Raw genomic sequence first — 24,992 nt, 5'->3', positions numbered from 1 at the left:
GGCCATATGATATGTATCATATTTTGCAAAAGTAATATCAGAGAGGAAATATTAATATTTGATTTATTATTGAATATTGCACACTGACAAAGATGGACGATTATACAATATCATTAGATCCTGAAACAGAAATGGTCTGCACATTATATTTATTTAAGGATGTACAAAATTCTAATGAACTGCATAAAAAAGTTATGGACAATAAACTTTCTTGCTGTATTATAAAAGCGGCGCTTATAGTGGATCCTTTGCAAGTAATAGTAGCTGCTAATAAAGCTGCAATTAGTGCAAAAATGACTCAGTTAACTACAAAAACTTTATACACTGAGGTATTGTTTAATTTATCAGTATCAAAAAACATATCACGTTCATTAGCAGATTTTGGTATCGGTAATAATGACAAAAATATACTAATAGCAATAATACACAAAGAATGTGATGGATATTCAATGTCAGAAATACTACTGAACAGTATAAAAGGAGAAAGGGTATTGATTTCGAGTTTGCCTCAATTTACAAATTTTGATTTAGTAAAAAGAAGATATAAAATTGGTGAGAATGAATTGAATATTTCTACTCTCGCTAATTCTGTTATTTCTAGAATTAGCTGTAAAGATTTTATATTATTGAAATAAAAAGATCTTGGCAGAATTTTTTTGTAGATAAACATTATTTGATATCTAAAATTTTTGTGTACTTATGTAACAATGTTTCATAAACAAGAAAAAATTAAATATATTGTAATTTATTCATTGTAATCAATATTCTTGTTTTATTCCTCATATTTATTTTTATAAACCTCATAGCAACTTAATGTGATAATTGTGAATTTTCTGTAAATGTTTAACGTAGATTTTCAAATTCTTAGTATATAAATACAACATGGAAAAAAGATAGTTATTACATTTTGCGATTTGTACATTATTCCTGGTTATACGCTTGTTCAAGGATTACTACAAAAAGGAAAGCTGTAAAGTAGATTTCAGTGAAAGATACTTTTTCCTCTTTTTATTCACTCATAAATAAAGCCAGGTATGCGCTGAAAACAATTTTTATATCTGCAAGAACACGGTATCTGTCAAAACCTGCAGGAGCAAATTTGCAATTTAAGGACAACACCCTCAATTGCATACAAAAGCAATATAATGACAGTTTGTTACGTATTCCTTGGCAAACCACACATTTCACACATTGCAAAATCTGCTGCATTGAGAAATGTGCAATGTGAACAAGTCCAAAGTCCTTGATCAGGTGGTGAATTTACAATTGAATCTGTACCAACTGCTATTCCACTTCCCTCTGCAAGTGCAGAAGCTGAAATCCTTGAGCTATTATCAAACATTGGTTGAGATGTAGATGCTGTAGTTTCAGATATGAGTTGCTCTACTGTTGCCCATTGTTCTAAACGTGACCACTCTATAGCTTTTTCTCTATCTTTTGCACGAATTGCTTCTAATAATGGCATCATATGCTCCTAAAATAACAAATAAGCCTATTTTATAACAATGAAATAAAACTAAAATAGACGAGTATTTAATAGAAAACACATTGTACCTTCATTGGAAACATATCCATTGTTGCAATAAAAATTAATAAGTGAAAATCTGAAACTGCTTCTAGAAATTGTTCTTTGCTAAATTGTTGCATGTAAGAACAAAGTGAGCTAAATTCTTGAATTTGTCCATCGATGAGTCTAAAACCAAATAAAATTGACATCGAAACTATTTTAAAAAACTATAATCTGTTCTATGTACTTTTTTTACATACCTATTTTCAATAAGAAATGGTGTGATATTATTGCTAACATAAAAAGTAAACTGTGGATTAAGTGGCGTGGATGCAGGTATATCTACCAATAAATATTCTACTGGCAAAGGTCTTGCTAGCCTTGACACTTCATTTCCATAAGAATCTTTTTCCTGGAGATCAAACAAAACAAAATATTAAAATGCAAAAAGACGAACATTTCATTGTGATATTTCAATTTTATTACATTTTCCAAAATTATCCTATATTCATATTGTTTCGTTGATATTTGTTATTAGAAATCGCAAATATGCAATGAAAATTGAGATAAATTGTATTGAAAACATTTTGAAAAGACATTCTGTAATAAGTGTGTCAACACGTCCCTATACACAGACAGGTCTGGCAACTTCTGTGACAGAGATAATGTCATAAGGTGCGCTTTACAAATCTGCCGCTAGACATAGAGCGCTGCGATCTACAGGTTAGCGAAAACAATATACGTATAATTATACATCATAGCCGTTTCCCACACAGTATAAGAAGTATAGACCACGCATTCTTTAGAAAAATTGTGATAACAAATATTTGTTTCTAACAGATAGAAAAGGAAAGGGAGATCTAGTTATTTGTCTCTATCTCTTTTTCAACGTATTTTCTCAACACGGTATTTGCAGTCTACACTTATATCTATATATATCTCATGATATGCGACCATGTCCGCAACTTATACAATACACAGCGATTGAAGCGCCTTATTGCTTAGCAAATAAATTGAGAATCTTTTGTCCTTCGCTTAAGAGTCTTATACTCATCATAGGAATTGCCAAACCTCTATACGACCGTGAGGTCGAGTAACATCTAGAGAATTTGATTGGTTGAATTGAAGCAGATATAACTAGATTTTACAAGAAGGATCATGAAGGCAAGTCCATAATACTTGTAATGGTTGGTCGAATGCGCGCGCAATGGTAGAAGCCGCAGACGACAAACCGGCACCGTTTGCCACGAGTCGAACCCGAAAGTGTATAAGAAAGAGGAAAGAGGAAGAGAGAAGGAGGAAGGTTTAGGATCGACGAGAGGGGGTAAGATACGGGACGAAGAGAGGAGAGAGCAACAGCGTAAGCGACTAGCGCGCGCTGTGGTGTGTGTCGGTCGGTCGGTCGGTCGTCGCCGCCATGCTAGTGGTTAGTTTAGTGAACCAAACATCATGATGTGGCAAAACGTTCGCACGAGCTAAGACTGAAGTAACGCCGCGTTACCGGCGCGCCGTCGTTATGTTATCCATAATAACTCACGACGTTCGATAAGCGTAAAACACGTAACGTGAAAAAGTACAAAAAAAAAATATAGCTTTGGTAAAAAGCTCTCGACGACGGCAACTGCGGCGACGAAAAACGTCGGAGTGCTCGCGATTCCTGCGTGCGGAACCGCACAATACTACGTCAATCCCGATGTAAATTAAAGTCCTAAATCGTATATTCGAACAAAAGTTACGGAATAATCATCGTCACGGTATTACGTTAGGAGTGACGAGTGCCAACGATCAGCCTCCATCGCGCGGCAAGGAGACGATCACGAATCGTATACACGGTACGGAACATTTACGCTCCTACAATCCAACGAAAGAAAGAACAAGCAAGAAGCAAAAGAGAAAGAATGAAAAGGAGAGTATGCATGTGTAGTATAATGCGTGCGTGTGCGCGCGCTTGAATGCGTGATAAGGAGAAGGCATATGCTTTCTGTGTAAGTGTGTATTGTGTGTAGACGTGTTCTCTGTGACGCGCGCGCGCGCGTGTTGTATGCCATTGTGAGCACGAGAAAAGAGACGAGTGTGCATGCATATGTATGTGAATAAGATAGAAAGAGACAGTGTGAAAGAAGTGTGTAGAGGACTGACAAACGAGAGCGAGAACGAGAGGTAGAGAAAGAAGCAAGCGTGTACGTATAAACACCGAGATGATACGACCGAGAGAACAAACTTAAGTAGAATATTCCCGCGGAATTTGCCTAACACGTAGTAGTCCGCGTTCGAGTCATTTTTAACTTAAACCGTGGACTTGTCACAAGTGGTGACAGCCGTAATATCACGGAAAGTACTCTGCGATAAGCTGCAAGAATCCATATATCATACGGCCGAAGGTTTTATCGGTTACAGCTATTGGTGTTTGAAATATGCTTTGCCAGAACTAAGAAATGTGACCGTTCTATATACGTCTACCTCTGTTAGCTGCCTTTCCCCTTAATACGCTTTCCCCGTTAACGAATGGTAAATCCCAAAACTTCGACTGTTCGACCCCCTTACGTTTTGGCGGGATTTTCCACGCATGCGCGTTCTCCCATGAAATGTCATTTTTTACGTATCAGTAGTGTCAGCCAAATTGTTGCATAATAATTTTGATGTTGTAGTCGATGTGTCAGATAAGGGGCTAACCTTCTGAGGACGAGTTCGTGCTTAGAGACAATACAATGAAATAACACGATTGAACCTAATGTGGCGTGTTATGAAACAGTTTTACAGCGTACGAACAAAAAGAAAAGGAAAATAGTAGAAAGAGAGGAATCAAGTAAAAGAATTGCGGTTCTAATTTGTATATTGTACTAACGAATTCGTTCTTTCTTTTGTTCCCTTGTTTTGTATTTGGTTAAGAAGAAAAAAAACAAAACGATATGTTTTCGTCGTACATACATACGTTCGATTAAAGAAAAGATATTCCCAAGTTCATTCATGAAATAAATCGCATCGCATTGAACGATTCTAAAACCTTGTATAGAATATATCACAAACAAGAATACATATATATGTACCAGTAACGAAATAAATATGTATAAAATATTTGATATTGTTTGAATAATAAAATACGTAGTATGCTTCAATAGTCAACAATTTTCGTAGATAAATTTAAAGACACATTTTATAAAAACTGCGAATTGTATCACGTAAGACAAAGGAGAGAGTGGAACAGAGAAAAAAAGACGAAAAGAAAACAACATGAGTTCAAATGTTGAACCGTTATTAGAAATAGGTATATCAAGCTCGACCTTTATATTATTTTCCTAAATAGTACGACGCATACATATAACGAAACGAACATTTCTTATATGTATACTTTCTTCTAACTCAATCTTTCATAAATTATCTGTGTCCCTTTTCGTATAATTCCGTATAAGATTACAATGATTTAACCAGGTAAAATGGTAGTTTTTGAATATTTCGAATAACGTAAAGACCTACGATTACAAAGAATACAAGAATAATTAATGAATAATATTTTATCATTTTCCAGATGCTGGATCCAAGCGTTCTAACGGATTTAGAGGAACTGACGCTTTGCAGTTATTGCAAGCAGAAGTATAACGACGGGGAGCAATGCCCGAAATATCTTAGTTGCAAGCATTACTTTTGCTTGCGTTGCATAGAGAACAATTTATTAAAGGGACGTGAGTTGTTTTGCGCGCATTGCTGGAAGAGGACGGACCTGGGTGATCAAGGACCGGACGCTCTACCGACGCACTCTTCTCTCCTTGTTCTAACGAATAATTTGTCTCACTTAAAAATCACCACGAACAACACATCTGGAAAGACAAATGATAAGGAAAGAAAGGTACAGATAACTTTTCCTTAACGATTTTGGGTTTGTCAGCTGGTTATTTGCATTGTCAGATCATACGTAAATGGTAAAGAAAGCATGCAGCTCTGAAGCCATATCAACATAAGTTCTAATAGTAATAGGATTATGTTATAAGGCCTGCAAATAGTTTCCGTTTAAAATATAGGATGTAAATTTAATGCTTGAAATTCTTTTTGGAATGGAAAATGGTTATCGGTTTACCATATGAGAATATATTATAATATATAATGTAAAAAAATCATATGAAATGTATGATTATTATAACATTGTTACAGAGTGAGAATTGTCACACGCACGGAATGCCTCTGGCATTGTGGTGTGCGACATGTTGCACTGCACTTTGCAGAGCATGCGCCACTCCACAAGAACACCCAGGTCACCAGATTAAATCGCAAACTGATGCCAAAGAACAACTCATATCCGATGTAAGTTTTAGAATGAGTTTTATTTGCTGGTACATTTGTTGTCGGCATGTATATATACGCAGTTTTGCGCGTATTAAAGAGTTATCGATAGCCGGTACGTGATGTTCGAATTAGAGGAAGAATGCATGTGGATGTGTTTTTTTAGGTTCAATTGGAATTAGTTGCTATGGGAAAGTTATCGACCGAGATTCAAAGACTGGCTATGCAGCAACGAGAATTCTTAATAAAGGTGTTAGAAGCTTGTGTAACGTTAAAAACACATGTTGAGACCGATCTTCAGAATGGCTGGAGTCATTTTCCTGAGATAACGGACGCGCGGGAAACGCTTGGGAAAGCGAAAGCTAGTCTTCAGATGATCGACAGTCCTAACGATGTATACAATTTGCATTCGCAACTCATACTCGAGAAACAAAGATTGCAATCAAAGTACCAAGAAATGATGTTGCAGTGCCAACTCGACGATTTGATTGGTAACTCGGGAGTGGTATTTGATTTTGCGCTATTAAAACAAGCGTTGGCTGGAATTCACACGGGAGAATCGATCGTTTCTCAAGGAACTAGTAATGGCGGTAGATTACCAAATCATTTGGCGGCTTCACAAAATCCGATACTGTTCCTCGCAAATTATTGCATGTCGCAGCTATATTCGAGACATGTAGTTAGTAAGCAACACATGCAAAACGGTTCTATAGAGTATCATTCAAACATGATGCAACCGCAACCAGCACCACCGGGCTCCGTTCATGTACACCAAGGTCCACCGCCGCCGGCAACCCCGCAGCAACTTCTCATTCCACCTGGTTCGCCGTCCGTTAAACCCGTTCCGCCCGCACCTCCAAATGCGATGTTACATCCACAGCAACAATCGACATTTATACCGGAAGGAGTCGGTACTGGTGGCGGAAGTTTGGTAACCGTCCACTCATCCTCTCAACCGCCGTCCAGCGGAATAGCAGCATCCCTTCGAGGACCTTCGAACCCTTATCCTCTGTATTATTTCAACATCGAAGTGAACGGATCTCCGCATGGCCGTATCGTGATAGAAGTGAGGCCGGATGCAGCTCCAAAAATGGCCAAAAATTTTAGTGTTCTGGCGACCGGTGAAGTCGGAGTCGGTTACAAGGGTTGCACGATCTTTCAGTGCTGGGAAGGCGAATCCGTGATTACTGGTGATTTTGAGCTAAACAATGGTCGCGGAGGAAGGAGCATATTCGAGGATGGTTACTTTATGCCGGACGACACGAAATTCCCTGCAGTGAGAGGAGCAGTGGGAATGCGGCGAACGCAAAAACGACATGATAACCTTGGTATGGTCGGTTCACAATTTCGTATAATATTACAAGAGATGCGCGGATTCACAGGAATCTTTGGCCACGTCGTCGAAGGACTAGAATTAGTCGAGAAGATATCTACATTTGGTGATCAAACGGGCAAGCCTACGAAGAATATTCTAATTACGAAATGCGGTAAATTGTAACGACAACATTATTGCGGTTAGTATACACCGAAGGGTAATCAAGTTCTACCCGTATACTTTACATTATCCCGTTCTAGATAACTGAAGAAAAAAAAGGAAGAAGTTTTACGAGTTCGCGACGGTATCTCTGACGCGTTCGATATAGGGAATGGGGTGTTTAATTAAACAAACAAAACAAAAAAAAAAAAGTCACGTATATATAATATCCAACGATAAATGATATTACATGTTGAGAGACACCGTCGCGACCATATATGTAGCTCCATGAATCGCGATGCTCCATATGAGTCACACAATTTAATTAACTATTAACAATAGAATTCTAAAGATATTGAATCTATTTTTAAACGTGGACGCATAAGAGAAGAAAGAAGAAATAAAGATCCATATTTTGCTATTGATTGGGAATCAATATGATTCTGTATCTACAATAACGACGATGATCGATAATACGTACCTCAAGATCGATCGTGATATCGATACGACTTCTAGCTGTACGACATTTGTTTTAGAAGAAGTTCGACGTTTATTTTGGCTATTGGCATATTGCTATGTATAGTTGATATAGAGGGTATCGTACGGGATTTAACAAGTGCCGTGGTTAACGGTGTCGCCCTATGGGCGTTGCTAATGTTTTAGATCATAGGTAGTAAAAACAAAAAGAAGAAAAAAAAAATATCGTGTAGATGAGGAATATTTACGGAAAATGGGATAAACTTGTATGTGTATACACATATGTTCATATATTTGTAAGAAAAAAAAACAAGCAAACAAACAAACAAGAAAAGAAACAAACAAACGTACAGGCGGGAACTCTCTTTTTTTGTTTTATAATCGAAATACGTGACTTCGTAAAAAGTCAAAAGGTCGTAATTTCATACACGCAGGTCGTTTAGAACATTGACGGTTAGAACGATACGTCGGTGCGTCAAAGGGCCAATTTTATTTCGTCCGATTAACGATCACGTATCGTTCCGTTTCTTTTTTCAGAGGAGAGAAAAAGGAGCTGAAAGGGAACAAGTAATTGCGCGATGAAACGAGTCGAGGAAAATTGCGGTTCCTATCGGACGACTCAAGGATATACTACTCCCTTTTTGCTCTTTGCTGTGGTCTAGTTGACCGCCGTAAATTAACTGTATTTAAGGTTAGATCTCAAGATGAAAATGTATGCAAGGCCTAACTACTACTATGTAGATTGTAAGCCTCGTCGTCTGATCAGAAAAATACGAACGAAATGAGCGAATATATATTATAAACGAATCATTCCTCGATGCTGTATATCGAAGTACTACGATAATGTAATGCGTTATACTACTCGTCTCAATCCTCGTAAAAGAATCCCATCGTTATGTATCATATTACCATGTACCCGTGTGCGAAGAAACGCGTTGTAAAAGAGTGTTCTGTAAATCGGCGCGTAGAAACAAAAAGCGCACTCACGTATTATAGAAAATTGCACGCCCTCGACGTCGCGGATGCCTTTTTCGAAGAAAGCCTCATTCGATGTTGAACTTGAAAGTTTTAACACTTGTTAATTAGCTAACTCGTCGCGTTTTGCAATGAAGAAAGAAAAGAAAGGGCGGACTCGTTGCATCGCGATGAATGTAAGAATCGCCGTTAGAATTAAATATCACTGCGTAAATACGTACGACGATCGAAGGGTGGTCGAGCTCGAATGAATTTCTCTCGTTTCGGTCGTTGTAAGAAAATAAAAAAAAGAAACAACCGGGAAACTCAGTCGACACTTTTGAATCTAGATGCGTATGAATTCATGTGTTTACCGAAGCGAGTGAAGCTAGAAGCCCACCTGTATACACAAAATATCCACGCGCGCGCGTATATATATATATAAATATATATATACTACATATATTTTTATGAACGTGATGAGGTAACAACGCATAGCTTGTAATATCGATTCTAACAACCGACGATTTACCTTGCCCCTCGCGTTCGAATTAAACGGTTGAGCGGCTATAATTTTGCGATAAGTTTTTCTCTCGTTTTTTCTTTCCATCTATTATTTTTTTTTTCTTTCTCTCTCCCGTGTCCTTTTCTTTTTCTATTCCTCACTCACCCCTTTTTAAGTTAAGGCGTAATCATCTTACATATGAAAATTGAGGTCATTTTGTTTACAGCCTACGGAAGCGCATATCCGTGGTGCACTTGCTTAAACAGTTCTGTTATTTCATTATACATGTACGAAATGAAGTTCGTTACCCAATTTAAATGTACTTTTAATCAATCAATTTTGAGTTATAAACTGTTTCTCTTTCATTCGTGTATACTTTATGCATACCTTCACCTTCCTTAATACTATTAGCATGTAAGATATAATTCAGCAGTGTCATATTTTCATCACAATATGCAAATTCATAATCAAATTTAAAGCTACATTGCCATCTTAATTTCAAGCAGAGGGAATTAATTAAATGTACTTGAATAAAAAATGGATGTACTCACCTTGTAGAAGACATCTGGGACATACTGTTTATCTGTTGATTCAATTACATAGCCCAATTCTGGAGCATCTTTCGTAGGAACCAAACAGCCATCTCGAACCAATGCCATGCATTGATTGGACACTTGATAACCTTCCATATGAATTTGATTTTTCTCATCACCTATAATCAATATGTACTATTTAATAATTCAGATTTTTTGTGTATATTTTTTTTTTTTGTGTATATATATACATATATACATCAAAACAAAGCAGTTTGATTAACAATATGATGCAAGTGACTTACCAGTAACACAAACAGTAACAAACTTTGAACCAAAATAATTATTAGGAGAAAAACGACAGGGATTTGGATATTTGTTTTGGAAATACCCAGCCATAATACATTCTTGAGCAGATAAAAAATGACTTTCTATATTTCGAACGTGTTTTACCTGGATAAATTAAACTAATGCTATTAATTAAGGACTTTAGTTTATGAGAAAGAAAAATACAGGTTAGTCGCAGATAAATTTACCGTTCCTTTCTTGATATCGTCAACTATAAGGTCTGTAAAAATCCATCCAACTCTTTTTAAATTAAGTAAATGAGCCAATTCATCCACTACCACTTCTTTTTCATCCGGTAAAAGTCGTATAGAATTTTTTGTACTTTCCTAAAATAATTATGGTTACATTGTAGATTACAAGAATGCTTGTAGATATGATTGTTTCAATATTATTTATTTCTATTAAAGTACCTGTGGTGGCTCGTAAATAGCCGCGACAACAGCTCTAATGCCTAATGGTACATCTGTATGTATTTCGTATCTTCCGTATAAAAATCCAATACGTTGATGACCAGTGCTGCGCCAATAATTGAGAAAGCGTTCAACTAAGCTTGGATTTTCAAACATAACGTTGTCCACGTGACGATAAGTTTGTCGATTCAGGGTAATAGAGCTTGGTTGGCATTTGCTACATATACCTCGTGGCCAAGGTGGATGATCTTTACAACCAGTTTTTATACGGCAGTTTATATCTTCTAATTGTATAAACTTCCCCCTATAAAATATTTAAAGGTTGTATATGGAATATTACGTGACATAGAGCTGAACATACCTATCAACTCCAGCAGTGAGTTTCCTGAGATACGAATGAAAAGACAAATGTTTTATATTTTGTTCCTTAAGATAAGCTTCATCAAAAGGTTCTAAAGGAGTACAATGAACACAGCATCCATTTGCACCATGTCTACATCTATTAAACGAATTGCAACATATTTAATATAATTTTATATACAAAATTTATTTATACTTATATTCACTTACAGTTTTTCATCACGTTTTCTTTGTATTTTACCATCAAGTTTCCATAATTGTTCATCAACGTCTTCCATTGCATTTGATACAGATCGAGAAGCATTGAAAGTATGGTTGCTAGTCTCTGTTTCATCCATTGGTTTTGTTTCTAGTATAGAATAAAGTTAATGTAGCATTAAGTTCAACTAATAAGAAAAATGAAGTGATATAATTAAAACCTTGAGAAATATCAATATTGGCAGTACTAGTTGAGGGAGTACTCCACAACTGTGTACTACTCTGAGGAGCCAGATATAACATATCTCCATGAGAAAGATGTGCTCCTGAAATTGTTCTGTTATGAGAAACTGGAAGTTCATTTTTATGATTTCGTTCCTTATAGAGTCCAAATCCAAAAGTATTCAATTCAAAGGCTTTAGAGACCTACAATTTTGAAAAATGAATTAATATTTATATGATTATACACTGTTGTTCCATGATATTAAAAGGACAAACCTTATCATACAATTGAGAAATTGTATCAGACAGATTTACATCTATACGCTTTGTTCCTTCTGAACATTGCACACGTAAGGTCTGTAAACAAATAAATATCTATAATCAAAGATTCATATATATTACATTTCATACATTTCAACATTACATTTACACTTCAATTTAAGTTCATTATAGTATATTTTAAACATTAAAGGATGATTGTGTGTCAATAACTCCATAAAAGAATTAACATTTCTTACAATAATATTTATTTGTTAAATAGAAATTAACTTATATAAAAATTTATATTTACAACAAAAATTAACATGTATAATAATATCAGATAAATAAATATAAAAAAACATTATTTGGTGTAAGAAATATTGTATGGATATAATATTTCAATATATATTTGCAATTTATTTATAAACATAGAAACTTATATAGAAAAATAAATATTCACATATGAAAAACAAATATTAGAGCAATATTTATTAAAAACGCATTTATTAGATTAAATTTTCAATACAGTATATTTTTTAGTGTATCATCATTGTAAATTTTTAAAAACCATAAAAGGAAAACAAAGGAATAAGATTAAGGAATAAGATATCTGGGAACTTTTAGTAAGTTACACGTTACTACATGAATTGTAAAATTTTCGAAATTTCTGAGACGAATGACCTATTTTATTAATAAAACGTTGTTCCGTTTCAATCAAGCGGTCTATACGGATTAATTGGTTGAGGTTAATCATTTAATAGTAGGGTAACTTACAATTTGCCTAGACTTTGACATTTCGCCGGTCTCAATGAAGCATCAGCTGTTCAATCCGTGTTTAACTTGCTCGCTCGTAACGTAACACAGTATTGCTAAAATCCCTAGTAAGTGAAAGAAAATTGTTGAGTCAACATCTAGTATCTTAACCTCTTTGCATGATTTTGCAAATATTAATAAAATATTGCAAGATATGGTGTTTTTCCATCACTTTCGTTATCGTGTCGGTTGTTTCCCTCTTTAAAATTTCTTTATACACATGATGTGTAAAATTTACGATTTAACGTCAAGGAGAGATATTTGCTCACCAGTAAAATTTCAGTAGAATTTCAGCGATCGCGCACTATTCTTTTAACGTTAGATAGAGTCTTTTAACGGTAGATTTACAAACACGGGACTTCGAATACAGATTAGGTAAGTTTCTGTCTAAAAAAATAATGTTATTACACGCTTTTCGATGTTGTATGTATGCACCCTATTTTCCCCACACGAACGAACACGAGAGCAATGTCAGTTATTAACTTCTTAATCCGTACAAAGATAAATTTGGCAGCCAGATGTTGCAATCTTATTTTATTTTTCTTGTTTATTTTCTCTTCCTTTTTCTGTGGTTGTGACTTTATAATGCGAAAAAAAACGGAACGCGTCTCCTGTGTTTTTTGAGTCACCCCGTATTTGCTGAGTAATGTCTTCCCCTGATATTCGAAACTGTTTCGTGTTATAGTATTGGCTCTCTTGCATTTATTTTCCCAACACTTTCACTTACGCGGATTTCTTTTGAATGTCAAAAAACAGCACGCGACATAAGTGACATTGCGAAATAATACGATGTATATCCGTGCTATTTCATTTTAAATGGTTGAATTATAAAGATGGGAATCGCAGAACAGCGACACAGGTTGTTGAACCGATCGTAAATTGGTATCCGGTCATGGCCACGGTGGCGGTGGTTGCCAATTACCAGGTGATCGTCTTCGATTATAAATAAAATAAACATTACTGTTTTATCTTTGATTTAATTTTATAACGGTTATTACAAAAATGTACGATGAAAAGGGACGACTAATTCGTTAATCGTTGGGTTATGAGATAGAAAATAGAAGAATAGTATGGTTATCAAACTAAGATCAGTAACTTATTTGACTGATAAGATTTTTATGTATTTAGATCTCCAGGTTATTTTTTAACTATGAAAGATTAAAAAGTGATGGATTAATGTCTAAGTTAAATTTTCTTGAGAAAATATACATGTATGTATATTATAGTGTACGAAAAAAATACCAAGTGTTGTATTTTGTACAGGAATTTATACAAATCTTGCGCACCATGAAATGAATAATATCCGTATATCAATTGTCATTTTCATTCACATGTTTTTATTATTTTCTTTTTTGTAAATTAAAACAGCATGTATTATATCTTCCAATAAAAATAAGATTTCATTTTTAAAAATAATGTGCATATTTTATTCCAAACTAATAAATATTAATATATGATGTATTTAATCGAATATTTTGGTTTAGGTTATATTACCTAAATGTTAGGTTATAGCACGGTTGTACTGCACGGTCATACAGGTTTCGAAACTCCAGTAGAGGGGATAAGGCTCCTAGGCGACCAGAAAATGTTTCTCAAGTAAGGCGCTTCAATCGATTTGTTGGACTTCGTCATACAGTGCGCCCTGTACCTGCAATTTGCAACACGACCGTGTCTGTAATTGAACTTTATTCTATTATATAAATTTACATTTATGTAAATAACATTCTTCTGTACTACATGAAATACTGTATATCAAAGAAATTGAAGAAGGTTATGGAAAGTAATTTAGCTTCTATTCTTTATCTTCAATGGTAAGGATGGCAAAGGTGGCGTTAGATGCAAAAGTTCAACAGTCGGTCTCAGCGCTATGGTCTCGATGGATAGCGGCCGATTTGTAAAGTATCTCTCTCGATATTAGGAGTCTTATCCCCACCACAGGAGTTTCCAACTTATGTTTACGATCGTCCAACGTGGACAGTTTGGTCAAGTTTCGTTTATGTTTTGGATATGATATATTTATGAGTGCCTAGAGTTATTTATATGTTCATGTTCATTAGTATTTGATACATATGGTGGATCCTATAATATCAGATAAACAATTATAACTTGAACAGAAATATAATTTGAAAATGAAGAGATCGCACTCAAAGACGAAAGAGACGAGAGAAGATTATAGACATTCGAGAGATTCTGATCGAAGTCGAGATCGAGATAAAACTCGTGAGCGTAACCGTGATCGTGATCAGGAACGTGATCGAGATCATTATTATTATGACAATAGGAATAATAGAAAGAATGTTTCTCATAGGAGAAAGCGTGATTTCGAAGAAACCAATAGAGAAGAGCGGTCATACGAACGACACAAATTAAGGAAAGTAAAAGATCATCGGGAGGCAAAGGAAAATAAAAAAATGCCAGAAAGAAATAAGATTACAGATAAAGAAATGGAAAAAGGAGAAACAAATGCTTCGGATGAAGCAAGACAAAATCGAACAGTTGATCTTTTAACATCAAGAACAGGTGGTGCTTATATACCACCTGCAAAGTTACGAATAATGCAAGCTGAGATTACTGATAAATCAGGAGCTGCATATCAACGCATTGCATGGGAAGCCCTAAAAAAATCTATACATGGTTATATTAATAAAGTTAACGTCAGTAATATTGGACTTATAACTCGAGAACTTTTAAAAGAAAATATTGTTAGAGGTAGAGGTTTGCTCGCTAGATCTATCATACAAGCTCAAGCAGCATCACTAACCTTTACATCTGTTTATGCAGCCCTCACTGCAATTATTAATTCTAAGTTTCCAAATATAGGAGAATTGATATTAAAACGTCTAGTAATACAGTTTAAACGTGGTTTCAGAAGGAATGACAAACCTCTGTGTATATCTTCTGGGACATTTATAGCACATTTGGTAAATCAAAGAGTAGCACATGAGATTGTGGCTTTAGAAATTTTGACTTTATTAGTGGAAACACCAACAGATGACTCAGTAGAAGTAGCAATAGCATTTTTAAAAGAATGTGGCATGAAATTAACAGAAGTTTCTAGAAAGGGTATTGAGGCTATATTCGAAATGCTAAGAAATATATTACATGAAGGACAATTAGATAAACGAGTTCAATATATGATTGAAGTTATATTTCAAGTTAGAAAAGATGGATTCAAGGATCATGAAGCAGTTCCAGAAGAACTTGATCTTGTAGAAGAAGAGAATCAATTTACTCATTTAATAACATTAGATGAAGCAACAGATTCTCAAGATATATTAAATGTATTTAAGTTTGATGCAGAATATATTAATAATGAAGATAAATATAAAGAATTAAGTAAAGAAATACTTAATTCAGATGTCAGTGGTTCGGAAAGTGAAGAAGAAGATGACGAAGAAGAAAGTTCTGACGAAGATAGTACTGCTGTGGCAGAAGGGAAAGAAGACATAATAGTAGATAACACAGAGACAAATCTAACTGCACTCAGAAGAACAATATATTTAACGATACATTCATCGCTTGATTTTGAAGAGTGTGCACACAAATTAATGAAAATGCAACTAAAACCTGGTCAAGAAACTGAACTCTGTCATATGTTCTTAGATTGTTGTGCAGAAATGAGAACATATGAAAAATTCTTTGGATTGTTGGCTGGTCGGTTTTGTGCCATTAATAAGATGTATGTCACACCATTTGAGCAAATTTTTCAAGACTCATATCATACAATACACCGTCTAGATACAAATAAATTGCGTAATGTATCAAAGTTTTTTGCTCATTTACTATTTACTGATTCTATATCGTGGGAAGTATTATCTTGTATAAAATTAACCGAAGAGGATACAACAAGTTCCAATAGGATATTTATAAAAATTTTGTTTCAAGAACTTTCTGAATACATGGGACTATCTAAACTTAATCAACGTGTGAAAGATGTTACGTTAAAACATGCTTTTGAAGGGTTGTTTCCCAGAGATGACCCTAAGAACACACGTTTTGCAATCAATTTCTTTACATCTATTGGTTTGGGTGGTCTCACAGACGATTTAAGGGAACATTTAAAATCTCATCCAAAACCTGTCATAATTCCAGTATTAGAACAAAAAAGTGAGAGTGCTTCTGATTCTTCTGCAGATTCTTCTCTTTCTAGTTCAAGCGAATCATCGTCATCTTCAAGCTCTTCAACTAGTTCAAGTTCTAATGATTCTGATGTATCTTCGGATGAAGATATGAGAAAAGGAAAGAAAAAATTGAAAAAAGAACAAAGAAAGAAACAAATGACGAAAGAAAATAAAAAGAAACATAAGAAAAAAGAGAAAGCTAAGAAAATGAAAAAGGTCAAATGAAATTTGTACATAATAAATTAAGTGATAAATCTCTTATAGCCTCAATGTACATTTTCAGATTTGTTTCTAACTTTACCAATATAGTTATGATTAGATTGCGGATAGCTCTTACAGTCTAATTAATATGGTAGTAGAGTCTCATTATTATGTGTGTACATATGTTCTCATAATATTTTTTAATCTGAATAAATATATTTTTACCAATAATTCTATATGTATTTAATCTAGTATTTGGATATACAGTTACATTCATTATATCAATGTTTAAGACGTTATAAACATCTTTTTTTTATTACAATTTTATTTATTGTACATTTACCAAATCTTCTCATAGCAATAAAGATTGTATGATATAAAAGATAAAGATAAATGAAAAATTTACAAATAAACATAAGAAAATAATTTTTGTTTTGTGTAAAGTTCTTTAAATGATTCTAAGAAAATTTTACATCATATAAAATCTAACTTATACAATTTTTACGATCTGTTTCAAAATAACCTGTTAATTGTAAAATTTGTTATAAAAGAATTCTAAGAAATTATTTTCTGTAACTATATTTCGTTTCTTAAAATAATACAATTTTATTCCAAGAACCGCTTTTGCATATTAGCTAGAGGGGCAATAATATTTATACCAATATATTTATACAAAACTTTTTTCTGTTTCGTACAGATTTACTTAAAAAATATTGCCTATAATACAAATTTATGTTATTTATTATGAATATTAAATTTTCTTATTTAGAATAATTTTACCAACACCGATACAATGAATGCGTCAAGTGTGTAATGCTTGTTAAGTTCGCCCTGACAATGCACTTCTACCCGTGTATGTATATAGTGTATAGTAACAAAAATAACCCTTGTATTCAAAAACAAATCAATAATGGTCTTCGCTACAATTTGAAAATAATTTGGAAACGTTTATATATATTCCATACATAATATATAGTTATATTATATAAAAATATAATCAAATAAAATTTATAAACCAATGTTTATCTCCATTAAAAAGAAAGTATTTAGTATTTCTACAGGTTTTTTGAGAAAGTGTTGAAAGAACAGTCGTTTCAGAGAAAAATGCCGTGCTATTTGAAAAAAAGAAATATACTTCTAGAAACCTAGAAATCTAGGTCATTGATGACCCACGTTTTTCTAAGTTTTTTAAAATGATTAAAATACGGTAAATTCCACGGACTAACAAATTTTTAACAATGTAAATGATTTATATAACATTTTCAGAAAAAATAGGCAAATACAATATAATATTTTACAAAAATTATTTTTTATGGTATAGTATATTTCAATCTATTGTGACTGTCAGTGAAAAATATATAAAACTGTGTGTGGCAGTCAACCAATGCGTTAAAATGCGACTTTTGGAGTATTAATGTATTGTGTTATTGGCCGTGATGCCGGTAGGCAGGCGCTGCCTTCGCGCGATGACCCTCTTACCTCTTTACCGTTTCTTCCTGGCAAGTACGACTACCGCGCCGTGTCTCCACACTGGTCTGTAACTCTGGCGAACATTTCGCCGCGATCAGTTGCATTTGCTAGCCAGTAGCTACCAAGCAGGAGGTGTACATCTCATTTGTGCTGTATCATCATCCAATACCAATTTTGGTTGGATCATTTTGACGTACCAACGTCAAGTGATCCTACCTTTTACTCCTTTGATCGATTACCTTTCTATTATCCCTAGTTGACATTATCCTGATAATCTATCCACCTGTTAGTAGATTATCGTCAATGAAATATCGTGAATGAAAACAAGAAGATAGGTAAGACATTTTTTAATCGCTTTCTAGTTTCTTTACTTAGATTCTCGCTTATTAGTTAACCCTATAGTTCGTTCAAATTTCATCTAGTTATTTTTAAGCTTATATTTAATTTAGCTTTTAAACGTGTATTTTTAGCTTTACATTTGTGTTTTGTATGATGTATGATATAGAGATGTAGATAATTTGCGTTAGAAATGTGTGGAAATTTTAAATAGTATAGATACACGTATTTGATCAAACTTTTAACAGTGTTTTGTTTATCATATATATGTGAGGATCTTGAAAGAATACCGCGTTTGTAAAAGCCGCGTAATCAATGAGTTTAAACGTGTTCATGCCAGTCCGTCATGTATTGCTGATTCATCTCAGGATGATGATATATTGAATCTATTATGTGTAATCATCGAGCATGAAAAGTACGTGATTAAAATCTCTCTATTTTTATAATTTCACTATCCATTCATCGGATATATATATATATATATATATATATATATATATATATTTCTGATAGGAACTATCAAATTATTATAAATAAATTTCTTATTGAGTATTGTATTTGAATATATTACTGCAATAAATATGGCTTAAAACAGCATTAAGTATACTTTTTTATGTACGAATATGAAAAATAGGAATATGAAAAATTATTTCTAGCGTATTAAGAACTGTACGTTAGCTATCGGATAGTAACTTGCCAACAAGCTTTTATTACAAAATTTACATATAAATGAATAAATATCGCCATAGATTTACGTATGTTATATCGGTCGTGAAAAATAACAATAAGATCAGGTGGTCTAATATTTTTAGCCGGTAGTGTAGATGTGAATTGATCTTGCGCACACTGTGCGCTCCATCTAATGCGGGATGAGAAAAGTGTCAGCCGCGAAACAAGGCTTCTAAACTTGTCTATCAAAGTGAATGACTTCAGTTCTATAGGGCAATCAATATACATATTTAAGTACGTTTTGTACTTGTTACATCCATTAGAGCGAGTATAAGAAGATACGCGTAGGAAGGTTTAAATAATGTTCGACGTTCAGCGATTTACGAGACTCGTTCACGACCATGACTTTTCTCACTCGACTGTGACAAAAGCTGAAGCGTCGATTTAATTAGATGGTTTTTTTGATTGGTCGGTGATTTTGTACTGACCAATCAGATTCGATTTTCATTTGTTTGACGTGATAGCACATTCTCGATCATAAGATACGATATGATCTTATCAATGATACGAAAGTTTACGCGGGAAATATATACCGATCGAACAATCTATGAAATAATTATTGCTGGTCGCAGACTTTTGTGTAAATTTATATTTTTATAAATACAAGTAAAGAAGTAGAATTCATATAGAGATTTGTTTCACCTACTAAAAATCATAGCGTGCTCTTTACAATGAACATTTAATGTATTTCTGCATCTTTGAATTTCGCATAAATGCATACAAATCTGCAATCTGATTATTATTAACTCTGCCGTTCTTCTCATTTCTGTGTGATTCGAAATTAACGTTATATTTCAATAGAAGTTATTAAAATATAGCTAGCTAGCTTTTAAATATTTGATTTTAGTATTCAATGTAATGTTACTACTTCTTGTGTATTCTACGTGTTTTCTGAATAAAGTATTCCAAAAAAGGAAGATATCTGGAAAGATACAAACATGAAGACGAAGTAAGGAGAACAACAGAGTTAGATAAAGAATTTGTACGTACTTCTTTATGTACTTGCTGATATTGAAATTATTTATTAGATATTTCTTTTTAATGAAATCTCGTTTGTTTGAAATGAGTATTTTTATCCATTTCTGTTACAGTTAGGCAAGATGGAAAACGCGGAAGATGTGAAGACAACCGTGGAACTATATATCTATGACCTTACAAAGGGCATCGCCTCTATGATGTCTAGACTCGTCATCGGTAAATTAAAATATCTCTTAGACAAGTGTGATGCATGGTGTTTTGGCATCGAAATGTAACAAAATGATGAATGATTATTACCAAGAAAAATATGAATTATTGGCCTCGTTCGTACCACCTAGGCCGTGTTGTGCGTTATTTAAAGGTACATTTCAGCGTCTTCTTCTAGTTCGTGCGAGGTAAACAGGAACAACTGGGTATTTTTGAGCCATAAATATAAAAAACGACATGCGCAAAATCCAATTCTCTATTTATTAAAAATACACACGGATCACAACCGAATGATGTAACCGATGACTACATTGATGAATAATTTATTGTCAATGATTCTTCAATGAATAATCCATAAATGAAAATATTGCTTAGGAAAACTAACAATTAACGATTATGAAAATATTTTATGTTATTAATACGTGACTTGTGAATTTTATAAAATGACAGTAGTATAAGTATTCTATTAGTTTAATAATTGCAATAATTAAAACTTTTATTTTGTTTCCAGTAAAGAGTATTAAACTTGAAATGAGCTCCATACTCTAAAAAACTACAAATTTCCTTTATAGTTGGGTTATTAATAACGAATAAACGATTAAAGCAAATTCGACAAATACGCCAAAAGTTATCTTAGAATAGAGGAATTAAAAACTGCACCGTGCAATCTTAGGAATCGAAGCAATTTAAAGAGGAACAATCATAGAAATGAAACGAATCGTAGGGCAAAGGTAACTTGGCACAGACGTGTTCGTCATTGGGACCGTCGTTAGATTTGTTGTTTCGTGTGATCTTAATTTATTCTAAATTTGGGATACTGAACACAGTGCTGTGAGAACATTTATAGTCGACATTCTCGTTGTTTTCAAATTTGTACGCCTATTACCTCTCACTATTTTTTCTCGTCATTTTATTATTTCTTTTGCTAACTGTTCTATTCTCATAAATTATGATCGTTCATTATTCATTATTTTTCAGTAAAATTAAGTTCGTGTCATATTACAAACAATCTTCTTATTGTCGCACAATCTCATATCTTGATGAGGCTAACGATAAGATGTAATATCCAATGAGGAATTATCAATGGAAAGTAAGGTGAAACAGAAAGCTCAAAGAATCTATTTGAAGAAAATTTGGGCGCATGTTGCGGTACAATGCGGAAGTAACGAGAAGAAGGAAGGGAGAAAGCGCTCGATTCGAACGAAATTCCACGGAAAAGTTGTAAAATACAACATACGCACACGTGTCTCCGCGAGGCGTTTACGTCATGTATCCAAGGTTCGTTCGCCACTCACGATTAGTCGCCGAGCTTGCGGATCTATTTTCAGAAGCCACTACTTGTAATTGTTCGCGAGCTTGGTATTTCACACTGCACGCGATTCTCCTTACAAACAAATAAATACGCGGTTTGTAGTCTTATCTACGCAGAGTACTGGAAAACGAATCATAAGAACGAAGTTCAGGGATTGAAAGCGGGAATGAAGAACGTTTAACGTTACGTGTTGCAGATGTACCGTGAAAATAATAAAACGGAAGCCAGACAATACGGAATAACAACAAAGGAGAATAACGATGTTCGTTAAATCGACCAAAGGAGCGCACAATGAAACGAAATTCATTTTGCAATTTATTTCTCTTTTGTTAGTCAATAGATGTGTAAACGTATCGCAGTTATGGATCAGAAATATGTTCATCTTTTCGTACTATATTTCGTTCTTTGAATTTCTTCGATACTTATCGAAACTCCAGAATAATTAATTGAGCTAGAGTTAAAAGAATTATTAAATATTTTTCATATTTATCGCGATAGGTTTGTAGGCTACTATGTTATGAAATAGAGTTTGTTTCTCTTTGTATTTGACATAAACGAAATATCAGTGTTACGTAATAATTTCAAAGAAATATACTTCGTTTAACTGTATTTAACGTATTGGAAGTTTGTTCTTAAATTAACGGAAAGTCAATGAGAATTAGTTAGGATCGGCGAAATGTTGCATAATCTCTGAAAGTGGTGAATTGTCGAGCCGGACGGCTGTAGCAGCTATTTCTCGCGGTTATTTCACCACGACGACCCTCCCAGAAACGCGTTGCAATAAGATAATCGCGGATGTGCTTAGCTATTCCCGCGATGAGAAACTAGGTCGAAGGAGACTCGAGCCGACGATTACGAGCCCGAACCTCGTCCAAGCAAACTGAGATTGTACTTTTACGAAGCGAATTTATGCGGCAAGGACTTGGCGCGATATTATCGTATCGCGCGAAGAGTTCGTTGGTCCTTGAGCAGTATTATTTACCGCGATCTACGAGTTCACTTGGCCATATCGATGCCAAAACACAAGTATCTTTGCATCGATGTAACTGATATCGTAAATTCTGTCCCTGATACAACTAACTTTGTGCAGCACGTAAATTAAAATAACGATTAATATTTTCTTTTCTATAATATTTATTTTCTTAATATAATCTTTCTCGTTCCTGAGGCATATTATAGTAAAAAAGACTTAAACTGTCTTAAAACTGTTTCCTATGTTATCACCTTTTATGATACTTATACGTATTTGATCTGTCGTTGCATGTATGGCTTTCCTAGATATGTATTCAGCAGCACTGTTTTTAGCGATAACGATTCACCGATACCAGACTCGATCGACGAATGCTTTAACCGGTAATAATAATAACAATACAACAGTAATGATTCATACAGAGTTTAACCAATTGTTTACAGCAAGCTCGAGCAAAGTACGAGTTCGATGTAGAATATTACCGTATTAGAGTATTACATCAGTCTGCGTTCTAGCTTTGTTCACCCAGGGAAGACGTATCTCGATCATTATTGTTATCGGTTAATACCCGTCGTCGATTATAGCTGTTTTTGGTGAAAATTGTCATCCATGAAGTTCGGTGTTGGTGAACCGTCCTCGGTAAAAACAGTGTGTATGAAATTCGTGTCGGCGATCTCAACGAGACCCGTGCTAAAATTATCAAAATACGACTGTACTAATTCCGATGTAATATTAGCATAACTAGGCCATTCCAAACATTCGCAATGCAAGACTTCTAATGTTCTAACTGTCCACCTAACGCGTCCACTGCGTAAATTTTGCACCCAAGTCGACGAACGATATCGCGACGTCCATAAATAATTTTATAAATGAAAAGTCACGAAATCTTATGCAGAAGCTTCTTAGAATAATTCACGTGCAAAGCGCAGATGGAGAATTCTATAACACAGGCGTACATTACGCACAGAGAAATCTGCAAAGCGTCGGAGTTTGGCATAGATGCTAGTAAAAATTCGTTCAGCGCTGAAGATACTGAGATAATTTGCATGCATATTTAAAACAAAATTCATTCGTTCGTAGAAAACCGAATACGTTAAGATAAATTATATAATCGATAAGTGAATACTGATAATAGAAAGCATTGTTATCCACGCGTAGGTCAACATGTAGAGGGTATATGGCACACGGCGATCGTTGCTTACGGAAGAGAATACTTCTTCGGCCCATCTGGAATTCAAACTGCTCGGCCCGTGAGTATATCCCTGTATAACCATAGAATTATTTACAAAGGAAAAAGAAAGAAAACAAGGACGTTTTGAAGCGTCTTGAAACGACGTGTAAATAAAAATATTATCAATTGATCGATAAATATCCACGTGTACGATATGAACGATTAAGCGTTAAGTTACTCGAAATGCATCTCTCCATCGTCGAAATGGTGACCTATCGGGCCACGCGCTAGTAGTAGTGACGAGTCATTCTGGCCATACGATACGCTAGACACGGAGTGGGTACTAAATTTGGTCTGGTTGAACCTAAAAATAATTCCCTCGAGCTTTACCTCGCTCTCTTTCACTCCTCTCTCTTTCTCATGGCTCTTTCCATCCCATGGCCCTATCGTTTAGATTTTACGAAGGCGAAAGCTATCGGTAAGTCTCTTCTCGGCTCAGCAGAATCGATCCGTTAAATCTTCTGCTCGTAGTCGTGTATAACGCTGCTCGTCGATCTCTCAGCGCGCGAAAACAAAAAAATGCCAGCATCTCGTGAAAGCCTCGGGTTTCCACCATCTATATTTAGCAACGGATCCACACGTACTTGAAACGAGCCATGTTTTCAAATTCAAATTTCTCAAACCGAGATTGGAAGAGATTGGAATCGAGTGCGTGAAGTTCGTCGAGTGTTGGAAACTAACTGTAAGTCGCGCAAATGTGATCGAGAAGTTAGATGCAAGACGAACGATTCGAAGATAGATCGATTATCTACGATCAGGTTCCCCAACGTCTCCCAAGGTTCGATCGCGCATCGTTGCCCGCTCGTTTCTCGTCGTTCGTCGTTCATCGCGCATCGTTTTGCTTCACTGCTGAACGACCGAACGAACGAACGAACGAACGAACGAGCTACTTGACCGTCGTTAAGATCGACGCGACCGTTACTGCGGTAGACGATCAGCTGGCAGGTGTTGTTTGATGTGCACAGTAGACGCGACGTCATAAGTAAAAGCAAACCGAAAACAGCGACGACGAAGAGCGTGCGCGCTGCCTGCCATGCGAACTCGAATATCGTTCGTTTATCTTGAGTTACGGTTGCCGGCTGCGTGGCGTCGAATCTCGA

General features: G+C 34.8%; 5 protein-coding genes across 10 annotated transcripts in view; 4 read left to right on the top strand and 1 right to left on the bottom strand.

The window, feature by feature from the left end:
• Positions 1 to 49: 49 nt before the first annotated feature.
• Positions 50 to 892, top strand: LOC105680474 (EKC/KEOPS complex subunit TPRKB). The gene has a single exon (XM_012382994.3). The coding sequence runs from the start codon at positions 93 to 95 to the stop codon at positions 633 to 635; it is 543 nt and encodes a 180-aa protein (XP_012238417.1). The 5' UTR covers positions 50 to 92; the 3' UTR covers positions 636 to 892.
• A 166-nt stretch (positions 893 to 1,058) lies between these two features.
• LOC100744648 (nuclear protein localization protein 4 homolog) lies at positions 1,059 to 12,402 on the bottom strand. The gene is made up of 12 exons (XM_033319691.1): positions 12,299 to 12,402; positions 11,540 to 11,620; positions 11,263 to 11,467; positions 11,054 to 11,192; positions 10,845 to 10,982; positions 10,484 to 10,787; positions 10,262 to 10,399; positions 10,031 to 10,178; positions 9,744 to 9,904; positions 1,768 to 1,919; positions 1,555 to 1,693; positions 1,059 to 1,474 (listed from the first exon to the last, which is right to left on the bottom strand). Exons 1-12 carry the CDS (start codon positions 12,317 to 12,319, stop codon positions 1,157 to 1,159), a joined length of 1,944 nt encoding a protein of 647 aa, XP_033175582.1. The 5' UTR covers positions 12,320 to 12,402; the 3' UTR covers positions 1,059 to 1,156.
• On the top strand, positions 2,809 to 9,557 carry LOC100745937. Of its 4 annotated transcripts, none has more exons than XM_024366248.2 (4): positions 2,809 to 2,831; positions 5,034 to 5,351; positions 5,654 to 5,803; positions 5,949 to 9,557. In XM_024366248.2, exons 2-4 carry the CDS (start codon positions 5,034 to 5,036, stop codon positions 7,278 to 7,280), a joined length of 1,800 nt encoding a protein of 599 aa, XP_024222016.1. In that variant the 5' UTR covers positions 2,809 to 2,831; the 3' UTR covers positions 7,281 to 9,557. The 4 variants fall into 4 exon arrangements, with proteins under 4 accessions (XP_024222016.1, XP_003487863.1, XP_012238402.1 ...); XM_003487815.4 differs by lacking the exon at positions 2,809 to 2,831 and adding an exon at positions 2,869 to 3,339; XM_012382979.3 differs by lacking the exon at positions 2,809 to 2,831 and adding an exon at positions 3,411 to 3,687.
• Positions 12,403 to 12,565: 163 nt separating the features above from the next.
• On the top strand, positions 12,566 to 16,890 carry LOC100742177 (pre-mRNA-splicing factor CWC22 homolog). Its single transcript, XM_003487868.4, has 2 exons — positions 12,566 to 12,712; positions 13,876 to 16,890. Exon 2 carries the CDS (start codon positions 14,467 to 14,469, stop codon positions 16,681 to 16,683), a length of 2,217 nt encoding a protein of 738 aa, XP_003487916.2. The 5' UTR covers positions 12,566 to 12,712; positions 13,876 to 14,466; the 3' UTR covers positions 16,684 to 16,890.
• A 1,276-nt stretch (positions 16,891 to 18,166) lies between these two features.
• The window catches only part of LOC100748160, an 11,666-nt gene continuing 4,840 nt past the window's right edge, over positions 18,167 to 24,992 (top strand). For 2 of the 3 annotated variants that reach the window (XM_003487752.4, XM_012382981.3), the window contains exons 1-3: positions 18,167 to 18,464; positions 20,286 to 20,388; positions 23,820 to 23,911. In XM_003487752.4, the coding sequence (XP_003487800.1) occupies positions 20,295 to 20,388; positions 23,820 to 23,911 (186 nt within the window). In that variant the 5' untranslated portion in view covers positions 18,167 to 18,464; positions 20,286 to 20,294. The remainder of the gene's footprint in view (positions 18,465 to 20,285; positions 20,389 to 23,819; positions 23,912 to 24,992) is intronic. The other variant, XM_012382984.3, reaches the window with a different exon arrangement.

This window comes from Bombus impatiens, unplaced genomic scaffold, assembly GCF_000188095.3.
Source record: "Bombus impatiens unplaced genomic scaffold, BIMP_2.2 scf_0203, whole genome shotgun sequence".
In the NCBI taxonomy this organism is placed as follows: domain Eukaryota; kingdom Metazoa; phylum Arthropoda; class Insecta; order Hymenoptera; family Apidae; genus Bombus; species Bombus impatiens.
This window is presented reverse-complemented; position numbering and strand designations above follow the sequence as displayed.